Source organism: Chelon labrosus (assembly GCF_963514085.1).
Source record: "Chelon labrosus genome assembly, chromosome: 1".
Classification (NCBI taxonomy): Eukaryota; Metazoa; Chordata; class Actinopteri; order Mugiliformes; family Mugilidae; genus Chelon; species Chelon labrosus.
Window position 1 is genome coordinate 32,334,666 of NC_140337.1, and position 13,171 is coordinate 32,347,836.

Consider the following 13,171-nt stretch of genomic DNA (forward strand, 5'->3'; position numbering starts at 1 on the left):
CTCTTTCATGGCCTCCTATTAAGACTGAAGACATAAAAGCTCTCCAGGACTACAGCATTTTCCTCAGAGGCTGTTCTAATGCTTGATCTGCCTGCTAACATGCTCTCCACTAGAGCTGGACTGAGATCTTCTCTTGATCTTTTCTCTAAGGTCACTTTACTGCTTCAGTCTTTGTGAACAATGAGGCCTCACTTGAGTGTTTTCCATCAACTAATGTCTCCAACAGTCTGACCTGACACCATCCCTGCAGTGTCTCCATGTGACCAGTAGAGGGAGATGTTTGCTTTCCAACATCATGTCCATCAGAGTGTCTCAGAGACATTAGCAGCCCTCTGAGGGGACACAGAGGTTACATCTGCAGGACACAAGGACTGTCCAAGGTTGGACCCAGCAACCTGCTGCCACATATACTGAGAGACAGGACATCATGGAGGTGGAGCAGCAGCAGCAGCAGCAGCAGCAGCAGCAGCAGCAACACATCACTGCTGAGTGATTGACATGAACCAGGACACAGCTTTTTAATGTTGGACTTCATTTCAGAAGTTCAGTACTTTGCTCAGAGGCATTTCAGTCGGTGGTGGAGGGGAAAGCGTTTGGACTGAAATCACGTGATTTACAAGAAACTCTGCAGCAAAGTCCCTCCTATCAACTCCACCCTGTCTCAGACTGAGAGACTGAACCAACTCTAAATTCTCAGTCGGGACTCTGCAGCCTCACAGCTCCACACACACCAAGTGGAAACAGAAACTTGTGGATTTACTGATCTAACGTTGCTTCTCTGATATTCTCTGAAACTCCCGGCGGACTTTAACGGAAGCAGACAGAGAACATGTCTGCTGGAAGATCTGCGTCTCTCTGCTGGACTCTGCTGTCAGTCTGTCTGCTGGCTTCTTCCTCTGCAGGTCAGCTCAGCTCTACATTATTCTCTCAGTCTTGTTCTTCATGCTTGGAGTTTTCCTCTGCTCTATTTCACTCACACATTCAGAGTCTTTATAAAGTTGGATGAAGTGACAGGTCCATGTGGAGTTCTCCTGGTGCTTGTTTCTACAGACTGTGGTTGACTCCAGCTGGTTTATCTGAACATGAGCTGATACATATTAATACAGTCATCATTTATTCTGAATGAATAGAAAGAAGTACTTTGATTTAAAGCTATTTCATTCATTTAATCATCAACACATGAACATTGTGTCTAAATCTACATTGATCATGATTTGTCCATATTCTCTGCTATTTGCTATTCTCTGCTAGCAAATGGGATTGTACCTGTGAGTTTTAAACATGCTGTAGTGACACCACTGATTAAAAAACCTGGTTTAGACTCATCTGTACTTTCAAATTTTAGGCCAATCTCCAAACTCCCTTTCCTCTCTAAGATTCTGGAGAAAATTGTATACTTCCTGTTGAAGTCTTTCTTAGATGAACACAACATTCGATCTTCCAGTCTGGGTTTAAAACCCACCACAGTACAGAGTCAGCAGTGTTGAGAGTTTTTAATGATGTTCTTTTAGCCGCTGACTCTGATCACTGTGTTGTTTTGGTTCTGTTGGACCTACAGCTGCCTTCGACACAGTGGACCATCAGATCCTCCTGTCTCACCTGGAGAACTGGGTGGGCATTCGTGGTCGTGCCCTAGATTGGTTTAGGACCTACCTAACTCAAACAAGTTTTTGTGTCCATGTTGGAACAGCTGAGTCCAGTGCAGCGCCACTTCGATCAGGAGTGCCCCAAGGCTCCATTCTTGGCCCGCTTCTGTTTTCTCTCTGCTTGGATCCTCTTGGATCAATTCTACGGAAACATGACATTGCTTTCCACTTTTATGCTGATGACAGTCAAATTCATGTGCCCCTCAGTCAAACAGACAACTACTCTGCAAGTCAACTGCTAGAGTGCTTGGCAGAAATCAAGGCATGGCTGGCCATAAGTTTCTTACACTTGAACAGTAACAAGGCCGAGCTCGTGCTGTTTGGGCCTAGTGATGTCTCCAAGGTCTATGCTGATCTGGGGCCTTTAAATCAGCATTTAACACAGACAGCAACTAACCTCGGTGTACGAGTTGACAGCGATCTGAAACTGGATGCACAGATTAAATCAGTGGTTAAGTCCAGTTTCTTCCAACTGAGACAACTGGCCAAAGTAAAACCATTTCTTTCTCTCCATCACTTCGAGATTTTAATCCATGCTTTTATCACAACTCTTTTAGACTACTGCAATGCACTTTATCTTGGGCTTAGTCAAATGTCACTGTCTCGACTACAGCTGATTCAAAATGCTGCTGCTCGACTTTTAACTGGTACCAAAAAGCACGATCACATTACCCCAATTTTAGCAGAAATTTGTTGGCTTCCTGTCTGTTTCCGGATTGATTTTAAAATTCTTTTATTAGTATTTAAATGTATTCATGGCCTCGCTCCTCAGTATCTCTCAAATTGCTCCAGCCGTACTCTCCCTCGTGCTCTCTTAGGTCGGCAGATCAGTCATTGTTGGTTGTCCCAAAGACAAAGAGGATGATGAGAGGTGACCGTGCCTTTGCAGTTGCTGGCCCCAAACTATGGAACAATTTGCCATTGCACATTAGACAGGCCGACTGTCTTTCTCATTTTAAATCCTCTCTTAAAACACATTTTTTCTCTTTGGCTTTTAACCAAAAGCTTTTCAGATGTTGGTTCTTATTGTTTACATGCTTTGATTGGTTTTATGATTTAAGTCTTGTTTTTAAATTTTCTTTGTGTTTTTATATCCTCATGTCTGTGTACAGCACTTTGGCCAATGTTGTTGTTTTTAAAGTGCTTTATAAATAAAGATTGATTGATTGATTGATTGATGAGATGAGCTGCTGAGATAAACCCTCTCTGTCTCTGTGTCCTCACAGTTTCCCAGCATATCTCAGTGGAAGGAAATGAGGGGGACCAGTCTGTCCTGCTGCCCTGTGAGTCTCAAACTTCAGACCTGGACACCCCCACAGTGGAGTGGATCCGCTCCGACCTCAGTCCTTCAACCGTCCACCAGCGTCAGACAGAAGGTGATGACCTGAAAAACCAAAACCAGCTTTACAGCGGCCGAACATCCATGAAGACTGACGCTCTGACAACTGGAGACTTCAGCCTGAATCTAAGGAACCTCCAACCGTCTGACAGTGGAACCTACACCTGCTCCGTCACAGACTTTAAGATTGGACACCAGAGACTGAGAGATGTACATCTGCAGGTCAAAGGTCAGCAAGAAACCAGCTGCTGTAGATACAGGTCAGAGGTCAGAGGTCAGTACTGTAGATGCAGGTCAGAGGTCAGAGGTCAGTACTGTAGATACAGGTCAGAGGTCAGTACTGTAGATACAGGTCAGAGGTCAGTACTGTAGATACAGGTCAGAGGTCAGAGGTTAACTGATGAACATGAGATGAGCTGCTGACATGAACCTTCTCTGTCTCTGTGTCCTCACAGTTTCCCAGCTTAGCTCAGTGGAAGGGTATGAGGGGGACCAGTCTGTCCTGCTGCCCTGTGAGTCTCAAACCTCAGATCTGGACACCCCCACAGTGGAGTGGATCCGCTCCGACCTCAGTCCTTCAACCGTCCACCAGCGTCAGACAGAAGGTGATGACCTGAAAAACCAAAACCAGCTTTACAGCGACCGAACATCCATGAAGACTGACGCTCTGACAACTGGAGACTTCAGCCTGAATCTGAGGAACCTCCAACCCTCTGACAGTGGAAACTACACCTGCTCCGTCACAGACTTTAGGACTGGATACCAGAGACTGAGAGATGTACATCTGCAGGTCAAAGGTCAGCAACAAACCAGTGCTGTAGATACAGGTCAGAGGTCAGATGTTAACTGATGAACTGATGACTCTCTAACAGACTGATCAGCTGACTCTAACTGTCTTGTGTCTCCTCTGCAGACAGAGTCCAGGTCCAGGATGTAACGTCTCCTCTGAAGGCTCAGGATCAGGTTGTTGATCTTTGATTATTGATCAGTGAAGGATCTGATGGAACGATGGATGAAGAGACGACTCCTGCTACTCCCTCTACTATTCCAGCTGTTTTTATTTCCCCCTCACATCTGGGCCTGTGTGAGCCGCTTCAGCTTGGTCTGGTGCATTTCAGGATCGTGTATCCAACATTGTATTATATTGTGATATTAACGTGCTGATTGCTTTTTTAATGCTTTTCTATTCTGCTGGGAGGTTTGTGTATTGATTGAAGCACCTGAAGAAGAAATGAGATAGTAATACTGTCAAAGAGTCCATCTACAGATGGAGTGAATGAGCAACATGTAGAGGATGGAATGGCTCTAACTGTGATGGAAAGGTCAAAGCTCCAGTAAACCCTCCCTCTCTGTGTTTGTCAAGCTGATGATGAACGCTGTTTGCTGCACTCTTGTTGTCCTGAGCTTCTTTGCAGAGCTTTGATGAATAAAATGAAGCTGAAAGGATTTGCTGGCTGCTTTCTTTTCTGCAGTCTGAGAATCTAAAAGATGTTCAATCCAGAGTCTAATCTCTCTGAGTCCAGCTCAACCAGTCCCACACAAACTACAACTACAACAACACAGCAGCAGTTTTCCAGGTAACGTCAGGTCAACAACCTGCAGAGGTCACAGTCAGGTCTTCAAATAGTCCAGCAGTCTCTCATTATGTCCTCAGTTCATCTGGAACAGTTCAGAGTGACGTCTCTCTTCATATCTAACAGAATAATATCATATCAAATCCTAAATCAGGCCTGGTTTCAGTTGAATGATGTCCTGCTTGTACAACAGAAGGAAGAATATTTCAATAAAACTGATAGAAAGCCTGTAGGCCTCCAGACGAGCCTCGCCCTGGAACCAGAGAACAAAATGGAGGGAGGAGTGTTTTCAGAGCGTCTCTGGTTTCAAGCTGCAGTCGCCTCCTCCCCCACCGTTGGAGCTGAATGAGGAAGTGGTTTTATCAGACTGAGCTCTGAGGTGACCACATGGACTGTTCATGTCTGTGATGGCCGCAGTCAGTGTCTGAGTAGAAGTCATCTGATGCTCGTTTAGAAATGGAGCGTACACACAAAAATGTTCCGTACGTACTCTTTTACGGAAAAGTTCAGATGTATCGAGAGTGAAATGTCTGTGAACTTGTATGGGCCTCACGCCAACGTCATGTCTGGCGTACGCTGGCTTCTACAGATGTTGCTCCTTTGGAGACACTTAGAGGTGATGCTGGGAAACTGTCATAGATGTCTTCGTCTTCTCCCGCTTATTTAGGTCCGGGTCGCGGGGGCAGCCGCTTCAGCAGGGAAGCCCAGACAGCCATCTCCCCAGCCACTTCAGCCAGCTCCTCTGGAGGGACCCCCAGGCGTTTCCAGGCCAGACGAGAGCTATAATCCCTTCATCGTGTCCTGGGTCGGCCCCAAGGTCTCCTTCCGGTGGGACATGCCCGAAACACCTCTCCCGGGAGGCGTCCGGGAGGCATCCTTACCAGATGCCCTAGCCACCTCAAATGACTCCTCTCGACGTGGAGGAGCAGTGGTTCTACTCTGAGCTCTTCCCGTATGTCCGAGCTCCTTATGCTACATCTAACGCTGAGCCCGGCCACCCTGCGAAGGAAACTCATTTTGGTTGCTTGTATTCACGATCTTGTTCTTTCGGTCGTTACCCAAAGTTCATGACCATAGGTGAGGGTTGGAACGTAGATCGACCAGTAAATTGAGAGCTTTGCCTTTTGGCTTAGCTCTCTCTTCACCACGACCGACAGGTTAAGCATCCGCATCACTGCAGATGCCGCTTCGATCCTCCTGTCGATCTCCCATTCCCTCCTACCCTCACTTGTGAACAAGATCCCAAGATACTTGAACTCCTCCACTTGAGGCAGTACCTCCTCCCCAACCTGGAGTGGGCAATCCACCCTTTTCCGACTGAGGACCATGGCCTCAAACTTGGAGGTGCTGATCTTCATCCCAGCTGCTTCACACTCAGTTGCGCGAACCGCCCCAGCAAGAGCTGGAGGTCGTTGTTCGATGAAGCTAAGAGGACCACGTCACCTGTGAAAAGCACCCTCCCCCCTGCGCCTAGAAATTCTGTCCATAAAGATTTTGAACAGAACCGGTGACAAAGGGCAGCCCTGCTGGAGTCCAACCCTCACTGGGAACAGGTCTGACATACTACCAGCTACATGGACCAAACTCGCACTCATTTGATACAGGGACTGAATGGCCCTTAATAAGGAGCCATCCACCCCATACTCCCGGAGTACCCCCCACAGGATGCTTCTGGGGACACGGCCATAGGCCTTCTCCAAATCCACGAAACACATGTGGACTGGTTGGGCAAATTCCCATTTCCCCTCCAGCACCCTAGTGAGGGTAAAGTTTCCACGTCCGGGATGAGAACCGCATTGTTCCTCCTCGATCTGTGGTTCAACAATAGACCGGTCCCTCTTTTCCAGCACCCTGGCATAGATCTTGCCGGGGAGGCTGAGGAGTACACACCCTCTGGTCCCCTTTTTTAAAGATGGGGACCACCAACCCGTTCTGTTGCAGAGGTGTGTCAGCCAGGACAGCCCTACAACATCCAGAGCCTTGAGATACCCAGGGCGGATCTCATCCGCTCCCGGAGCTCCGCCGCCGTGGAGTGGTTTCACTACCTCGGCGACTTCTGACTTCAGGGATTACCACCGCAACCAGCACCAGCGACCTTGTGGCTGCAACTTGCAATAGCTGCCTCCACAATGGCGGAGTGGAAAATGGCCCATTCGGACTCAGTGCTCCCCACCGTCCCCAGGATGCGGTTGAAGTTCTGCCGGAGGGGGGAGTTGAAGACCATCTTGACAAGATCTTCCACCAGGCGTTTCCAGCAGACCCTCACTGCTCGTTTGGGCCTACCAGGTCTGCGTGGCGTCTTCCTCTGCCATCTGATCCAACTAACCACAAGGTGGTGATCAGTTAACAGCTCTGCTCCTCTCTTTACCCGAGTGTCCAGAACATACAGTCGCAGGTCAGATAATATGACTATAAAGTCAATCATCGACCTACGACCTAGGCCGTCATGGTACCAAGAGCACCGATGAATAACCTTATGTTCGAACATGGTGTGAGTTATGGACAAACTTCATTCAAGTATTAGAGAAGAACTCTGTTGATTTTTACAACAGTTTCTCAGAGAAAAGCTTCCTGCTGAAAAGAACTCAAAAAAGCAGACAGACGATTAGAAACTAGCTGATGAGCACTGAGTAGGGTTGACACCTTTCAGAAATGAAAACCACGGATCCCCTGGGCCATGGCCTGACTCCTGTGGGGGCCACAGTAGTGGTATGTTTTATTGAACACAATGAACGCATTCTCTTATGAAATATCGATGGCTTCAAGACTCATGATATGGCTTCATGCGTATTCAACCAACAGCAATCCTAAGATCATCACTGGTTATTTCACAGCACAAGTTGACTGTCTCAGGGGCATCTTTGTATAGTCTGCACCTTGGGTCTGATCTACTCTTGTAGATCCTGGCCTCTATGGCTTTTGTACCCAGGGCCTGTTCTTGTGCTGTCTCTGAGTCCAGCCTTTTCCAGCCATTGGTAGGTCTTCTCGATATCAGCCACTTCTTCGATTTGGCGGTGGTACATGCCATGTAGGGGCTTGTCCCTCCAGGTGATTGGCTCCTCTTCCTCTGCACTCTTATTGGGTTTCTCTTGCCTGAGACATTCACGTAGCAGTTCATCCTTTGTGGCCATTTTTCTGATGTACTCTTGGATTTCTGATGTTTCATCCTGGATAGTGGCCTTGATGCTCACTAGTCCTCGGCCTCCCTCTTTCCTCTTAGTGTACAGTCTCAGGGTGCTGGATTTGGGGTGAAACCCTCCGTGCTTGGTGAGGAGCTTTCTTGTCTTGATGTCTGTGGCTTCTGTCTCCTCCTTTGGCCAGCTTATGATCCCAGCGGGGTATCTGATGACTGGTATTGCGTACATGTTGATGGCTTGGATCTTGTTCCTGCCATTCAGCTGACTTATCAGGATCTGGATTGTCTCTAATGTAAGGTCACACAAGAACTTTGATACTAAGCATGCATCAAAGGGTCATGCATCTTGTGTGTATAATAAATCCTGGTATCTGAACTAGAACATATTTTTGACAGTGTGATTCATTTATTTTCTTCTTGTCTTCTTTCACTGTTGTGTCTTGTATGGAGGGTGACATTAAGCAGGTTGTAGTGTGGCTGCCTACGGCATGATCTTGAATTCTGGCAATATGTTATTCCTCCTACAACCACTAGATGGTGTTAAACCTCGGTGTCTTCACAAGAAGCAATTCCCATAGTGATTTTCATTGTTTGCTTGGCCTAAATGTCAGCTGGCACTAAATGAGATGCAAGGAATAAAAATCTGAGGCCTCGAGTTGTAAGAAACAACACCAACTAGGATCATCTCGAAATCTGTCTTTATTTCTCACTCAGGCTGGGAGGCTTCATAGTAACAGCCAGGAATAAACTGTTTCACAGGACTGACAGGTATCTATAATAATGAAGTTAAATTGAATTGAAAAGAATGTCATAGCTTTTTAAATGAGTGTCCTAAATGTTTAGACACCAACACACATCCAGCAGATCAGACTCAGCCAGCAGCCTCTGGACTAGAATTAGACCAGAAGTAGTTTGACAGATATTTAAATATCTTTCCTCTTCTTTCTGCAGCAGCTACCAGTTAACATTTTGACATGAGAATAGAAGAGAAACAAAACACATGATCACAGAAACACTGACAGAAAAGATGTTTGGTTTATTATTATTGTATCTTGATGGATTTTCCATATGACGTCAGTAAACAATACCCAGGTACATGATGTATTCTTTAGGCAGGAACACTGAGAAGAGTCCCATACAAACAAACACTGTCATTGGTTCAGTACATGTGATGCTCTGTAGTGACATCATCGTCCTCATCATCCAATACCTGCTCAGCCTGGATGGGTGGGGCTGTAACCATGGAGACGGTCAGGTCAGTTCCTTTAGTGATGAAAAGTAGATAATTTATCAACAGTCAGTACATGAAGAGTTCAGACAAACAGCTGTCAATCATCCACTGGTTGATGGTGAGAGTTTGTGAGGTCAGTGATTCAGAGTGTTACCTGTTGGTCTGTGTCGATATAAAGACACCATGAGGGGAGTGGAGATGAAGTATGGACAGAAAACCACCAGGTGGCAGACCAGTCTGAGGACAAGATGGACAGAGGACGGTGGAGGGGATGATGAAGGGGGTGGTGCCCCTGTGGTGGGTGGGGCTCCATAAGAGGTCTGATCTCCAGTGGTGGGTGGGGCTGTGGTTGTAGGTTTACCTGTAGAGAGACTCTCACCTGGTCAGGTGAACATGTGGATGAAATAAGAGTTGAAATCAAAGTGAAGCTCCTCACCTGTGACAGTGATCCAGCTGGATGGAGACTCTCCATGACCGCTGATGTGACACTTGTAGAGGCCTTCATCAGACCTGGTAACATGGTGGATGGTCATGTGACCTGTAGACTCAGTCCCGATGAAGGAGCCATCTTTATAGAAACCAGCAGAGAGGATGGAGGGAGTGGTCTTTGCTTTACAGAGCAGAGTGACGTCATCTCCCTCCATCACAGGGAGGACAGGACTCTGCAGGATCACTGGTCCACCTCAACACAGAGACAAACTACAGCATTTCATCCATTTCCACACAGCTTCATCAATACTAACTCCACAGTCTGAGCTTACCAGAGACAGTGAGGTTGATGCTGTTACTGGTTGCTCCCTCTCTGGACTCACACCAGTAAACTCCACTGTCCCTGGTGAAGATACCGCTGATGGTACAGGAAGAACCAGCTGGTTTTCCCCAGTCCTCACACTGAGTCCTCTGTTCTGTGGTGGTGTTTCTCCTCAGAGTACATCCAGCAGAGCTGTCGTCCTCCTCACAGCTCAGAGACACAAAGTCTCCTTTAAAGACCTGAGAGCTGCTGGGACTCACAGTCAGACGAGCTGGAAGGAAGAGGGAAGGTTTATCTGTATGTTAACATTTTTTAACATTAACTGTATGTTAATATGGTTACATTCATGGTTATATATATATTTTTTTTTTGCTGATACCAGTTTTGCTTACACAGCCATTTTTAATGAGAGGTTATTATTAGACAATCTTATAAAATACAAAACAGTAGATCTGCCATACATTCTACTCCTGTGAAGCAGTTTTCTACAGTCAGTGAGTTTCACGCTGTGAGAATAAGTTGACTAACCTTGGTTTGTTGTGCTGCACAGCAGAGATGTTAGAACTGAAGAGAAATGACACTCAGGTTAGTTTGAGGTTTCACACTAAGCTGCTGTCTCCAGCTTCTCTCTTTTACATTGTTTTAAAGTTATAGACAAACATTACAGGTATAAATTTCGAACAGAAAATATTTTTTTGTAACCTCTAATAATGTGTCCAACATGTTCTGAGAGTTTTACAGGAAAACATTTATTTAAAAATATCCATTTAGTGAATGTTAATCAAGTCAAAGAATAGAACAGTGTTTTCTTTCTTTTTTTTAAATCAAACACTTAGGACTGTTGTTTTCTTCACAGTAATATTCTCATTCAGTGAGAATCAGTATCAGAAAATTTTCACTGGAAGCACACACAGACAGGAACATGAATTTCATTAGACGATAGAACAGCAGCAGATTTGTGTTTTAATCTAAAATAACACGAAAGGTTTCTTCATCAAAACATGAACACACAGAGAAAACTTACAGAGCAGCAGCAGTAGAGATGCTTCCTCCATCGTGTCTTCTCATCATATCTACACTGTGTTCAGTTCATAGTCACATCAAGTAAATCCCTCCTACTTCCTGTGACTGTTAGCGGTGTGGTTTCTTCTCTCCTGACTATTTTGAGAAAAGTTTGTTTGTTTGCAGTAAAGATGAAATTAAAAGATAATGTTTTAGCAGGTTGACACAAATACAATACAGAATGCAAATTAAAACATGAATATGTCAAAGTTATATTCAGTGACAAAAGATAACCCTAATGGACAAATGTGTGTTTGAGGGAACAACTTGAAACTGTCCTTTTGATCATAAGTTTCTGGGCTTTTATTAAAGCTTTATATTGACACTTTTACCAGGAGGGCAAAGGCAGAACTCTTGGTCAGGAACAGAAGACTAAGATGATTTACCAGGCGGTAGGTGTGTTGGAGACAGGAAGTCAAGCAGATGAACACTGGAAAGTCTCGCATGGCAAAGAACACTCTGGCAAAGGAGTGAGTGTGGAACTGGTGAATAGATTCCAAAACACAGGATTAGATGTTTTTTGTGTAAACACGTACTGGAATTATTGGTGAACTTGTTGAAGAAGCTTGGGAGTTTGGTTTAATTTTGGGATGCATCATCAGTAGTGCTCCTCTGATTCACAGGGTGTTTTGGCCTTTCACATTATACACCCTCATCAGAGGCGGCCGGCTACAGGGTGATCAGTCCTAAGCCTGCATCCCATACCCAGTTGTTCATGAGAGTTGTCTTATTGTAATGTTGCGGACATCTCATGGGACTATGCATGGCAGGGGCGTCCTGTTCCCTGAGTCAAGCCTGACCACATACCTTGGTCTGGTACTTGGGGGCCCAGCAGGGGTCCTTCTGCGTCATCCAGAGCCACTGGCTACTTCTCTCTGCAGCCCCTGATGCATTCCTGATGGCGCTGTGCTGACTCTGGCCCCTGACTCCCAGTTCTTTCAGCAGTTTGGTGGTAGATGTTGCTACAAACCCTTTGCACCCAACCTCCGGGCGGACTTCGGTGTTCCAGCCTGATGCTTTGTTTCAGCAGCTAACTCAGAATTACGCAGATGTTTTTGCTCGTAGGCCTCCTCTACGGAATCCTCCCAGGGTACAGTCAGCTCGATGATATAGACCTTCTTTAGAGAAGGAGACCAGAGCACCATATCAAGTCTTAAGGTGGTAGTGACGATCTCTGGAGGGAAGTCAAGCTGTCAGCCAATATCCACCAGTAGTTTCGCATGCTGAGCGCATCTGGCCTCTCTCGGATGGTGTGGAGCTTCTCCTGGCTGCCTTAGCCCCTTCACAGACAAAAGGCAGTTGTCCATGTTGGGCGGGTACTGGCGATGGTAGGGAGTTGATGGCAGCTTGCTTGTCCTCCAGGGTGGACACAAGGCTCTTTAAAACTTGGTTGTGATGCCAAGTGCATCGTCCTTGGGTGAGACTTGTTTTACACCCTGAGAGTATGTGCCGGAGGGAGGCTGGCCTGGAGCAAAAGGTGCACCCTGGATCTTCACTGAACCACTGGTGTAGATTGGTTGGTGTTGGAAGGACGTTGTAAGTAGCTTTGATGGCAAAGCTCAGGCTCCTCGCTTCCATGGCCCACACATCCTTCCAGCTGATTTTCTTCCTCTCAACACTGTCCCACCATGTCCACTGTCCCTGTTTGCCTTGTTGACCGCCTTGGCCCACCTTGCAGCCTCCTCCTGATGGCATACTTCCTCCACCACCATCTTCCTCCAGTGGCAGTGGCCTTGCTCCAAGATGGGCGGCAAGTTGTTAGCTCTAAGCCTGCTCTTCCTTGCTGAACATGCCCAATGATGTTGGCATGTCTGAGAGCTGATGTTGCCACATCCACCGCTGTTGCTGGTCTCCATTTGCACCCAGTGGCCAAGGTCGCTGCATTGTTCCTCACTACTACATCTTTGGATTCATTCAGTGTCATCTGGAGTCGTGTTTTAGCGCACTTGAACTCCTTCGTGAGAGTGGTGAGGGGCAACTTGAGGACACCATCTCCGTAGAGGCCCATGATGGTAAAGCATCATCGAAGTCCAAGCCACTTTTTGATGTAAGCTGTGACTCCTTTTTCCATCTTCTCTACCGTTGAGATGGGAACCTCATAGCCTGCAAGGGGTCCCAACACCCAGAGTAGAAGACTGAACTGGAAGGCACCAGGTCTTTTTTAACTTTCCAGGTAGTTCGGTGTTGTCGATAGATTGTAGACCGTGCTGATGTCTTTACGCAGTTGCTTCACCTGAGCCCTGTCCTTCAGGCTTGCGTCATAGCACTTTCCGAGGTTTTTGACAGGCTGTTCATATACTGTGAGGATTGGATCATCACAGATGAAGAAATACAGGTTAGTAAGCACTCCCTTCACCACTCTTCATGTGGGCCCAACTGATGTTCTCCTCCAGTTTTCTTAGCAGTCTTCTGGTGCATGGGACGGTGGTAGT

The 13,171-nt window shown here is 46.4% G+C and overlaps 2 protein-coding genes across 2 annotated transcripts; one reads left to right on the forward strand and one right to left on the reverse strand.

Moving 5' to 3' along the window:
* Positions 1 to 709: 709 nt before the first annotated feature.
* LOC311485355 (matrix remodeling-associated protein 8-like) lies at positions 710 to 4,948 on the forward strand. The gene is made up of 4 exons (XM_084540715.1): positions 710 to 902; positions 2,873 to 3,214; positions 3,441 to 3,782; positions 3,899 to 4,948. The coding sequence occupies exons 1-4, from the start codon at positions 830 to 832 to the stop codon at positions 3,961 to 3,963; spliced, it is 822 nt and encodes a 273-aa protein (XP_084396841.1). The 5' UTR covers positions 710 to 829; the 3' UTR covers positions 3,964 to 4,948.
* Positions 4,949 to 8,854: 3,906 nt separating this feature from the next.
* Positions 8,855 to 10,732, reverse strand: LOC311492758 (Fc receptor-like protein 5; the record flags this gene model as incomplete). Its single annotated transcript, XM_084551153.1, has 6 exons — positions 8,855 to 8,958; positions 9,081 to 9,287; positions 9,363 to 9,608; positions 9,688 to 9,948; positions 10,206 to 10,241; positions 10,702 to 10,732. The coding sequence occupies 6 exons, from the start codon at positions 10,730 to 10,732 to the stop codon at positions 8,855 to 8,857; spliced, it is 885 nt and encodes a 294-aa protein (XP_084407279.1).
* Between the last annotated feature and the right edge of the window lie 2,439 nt (positions 10,733 to 13,171).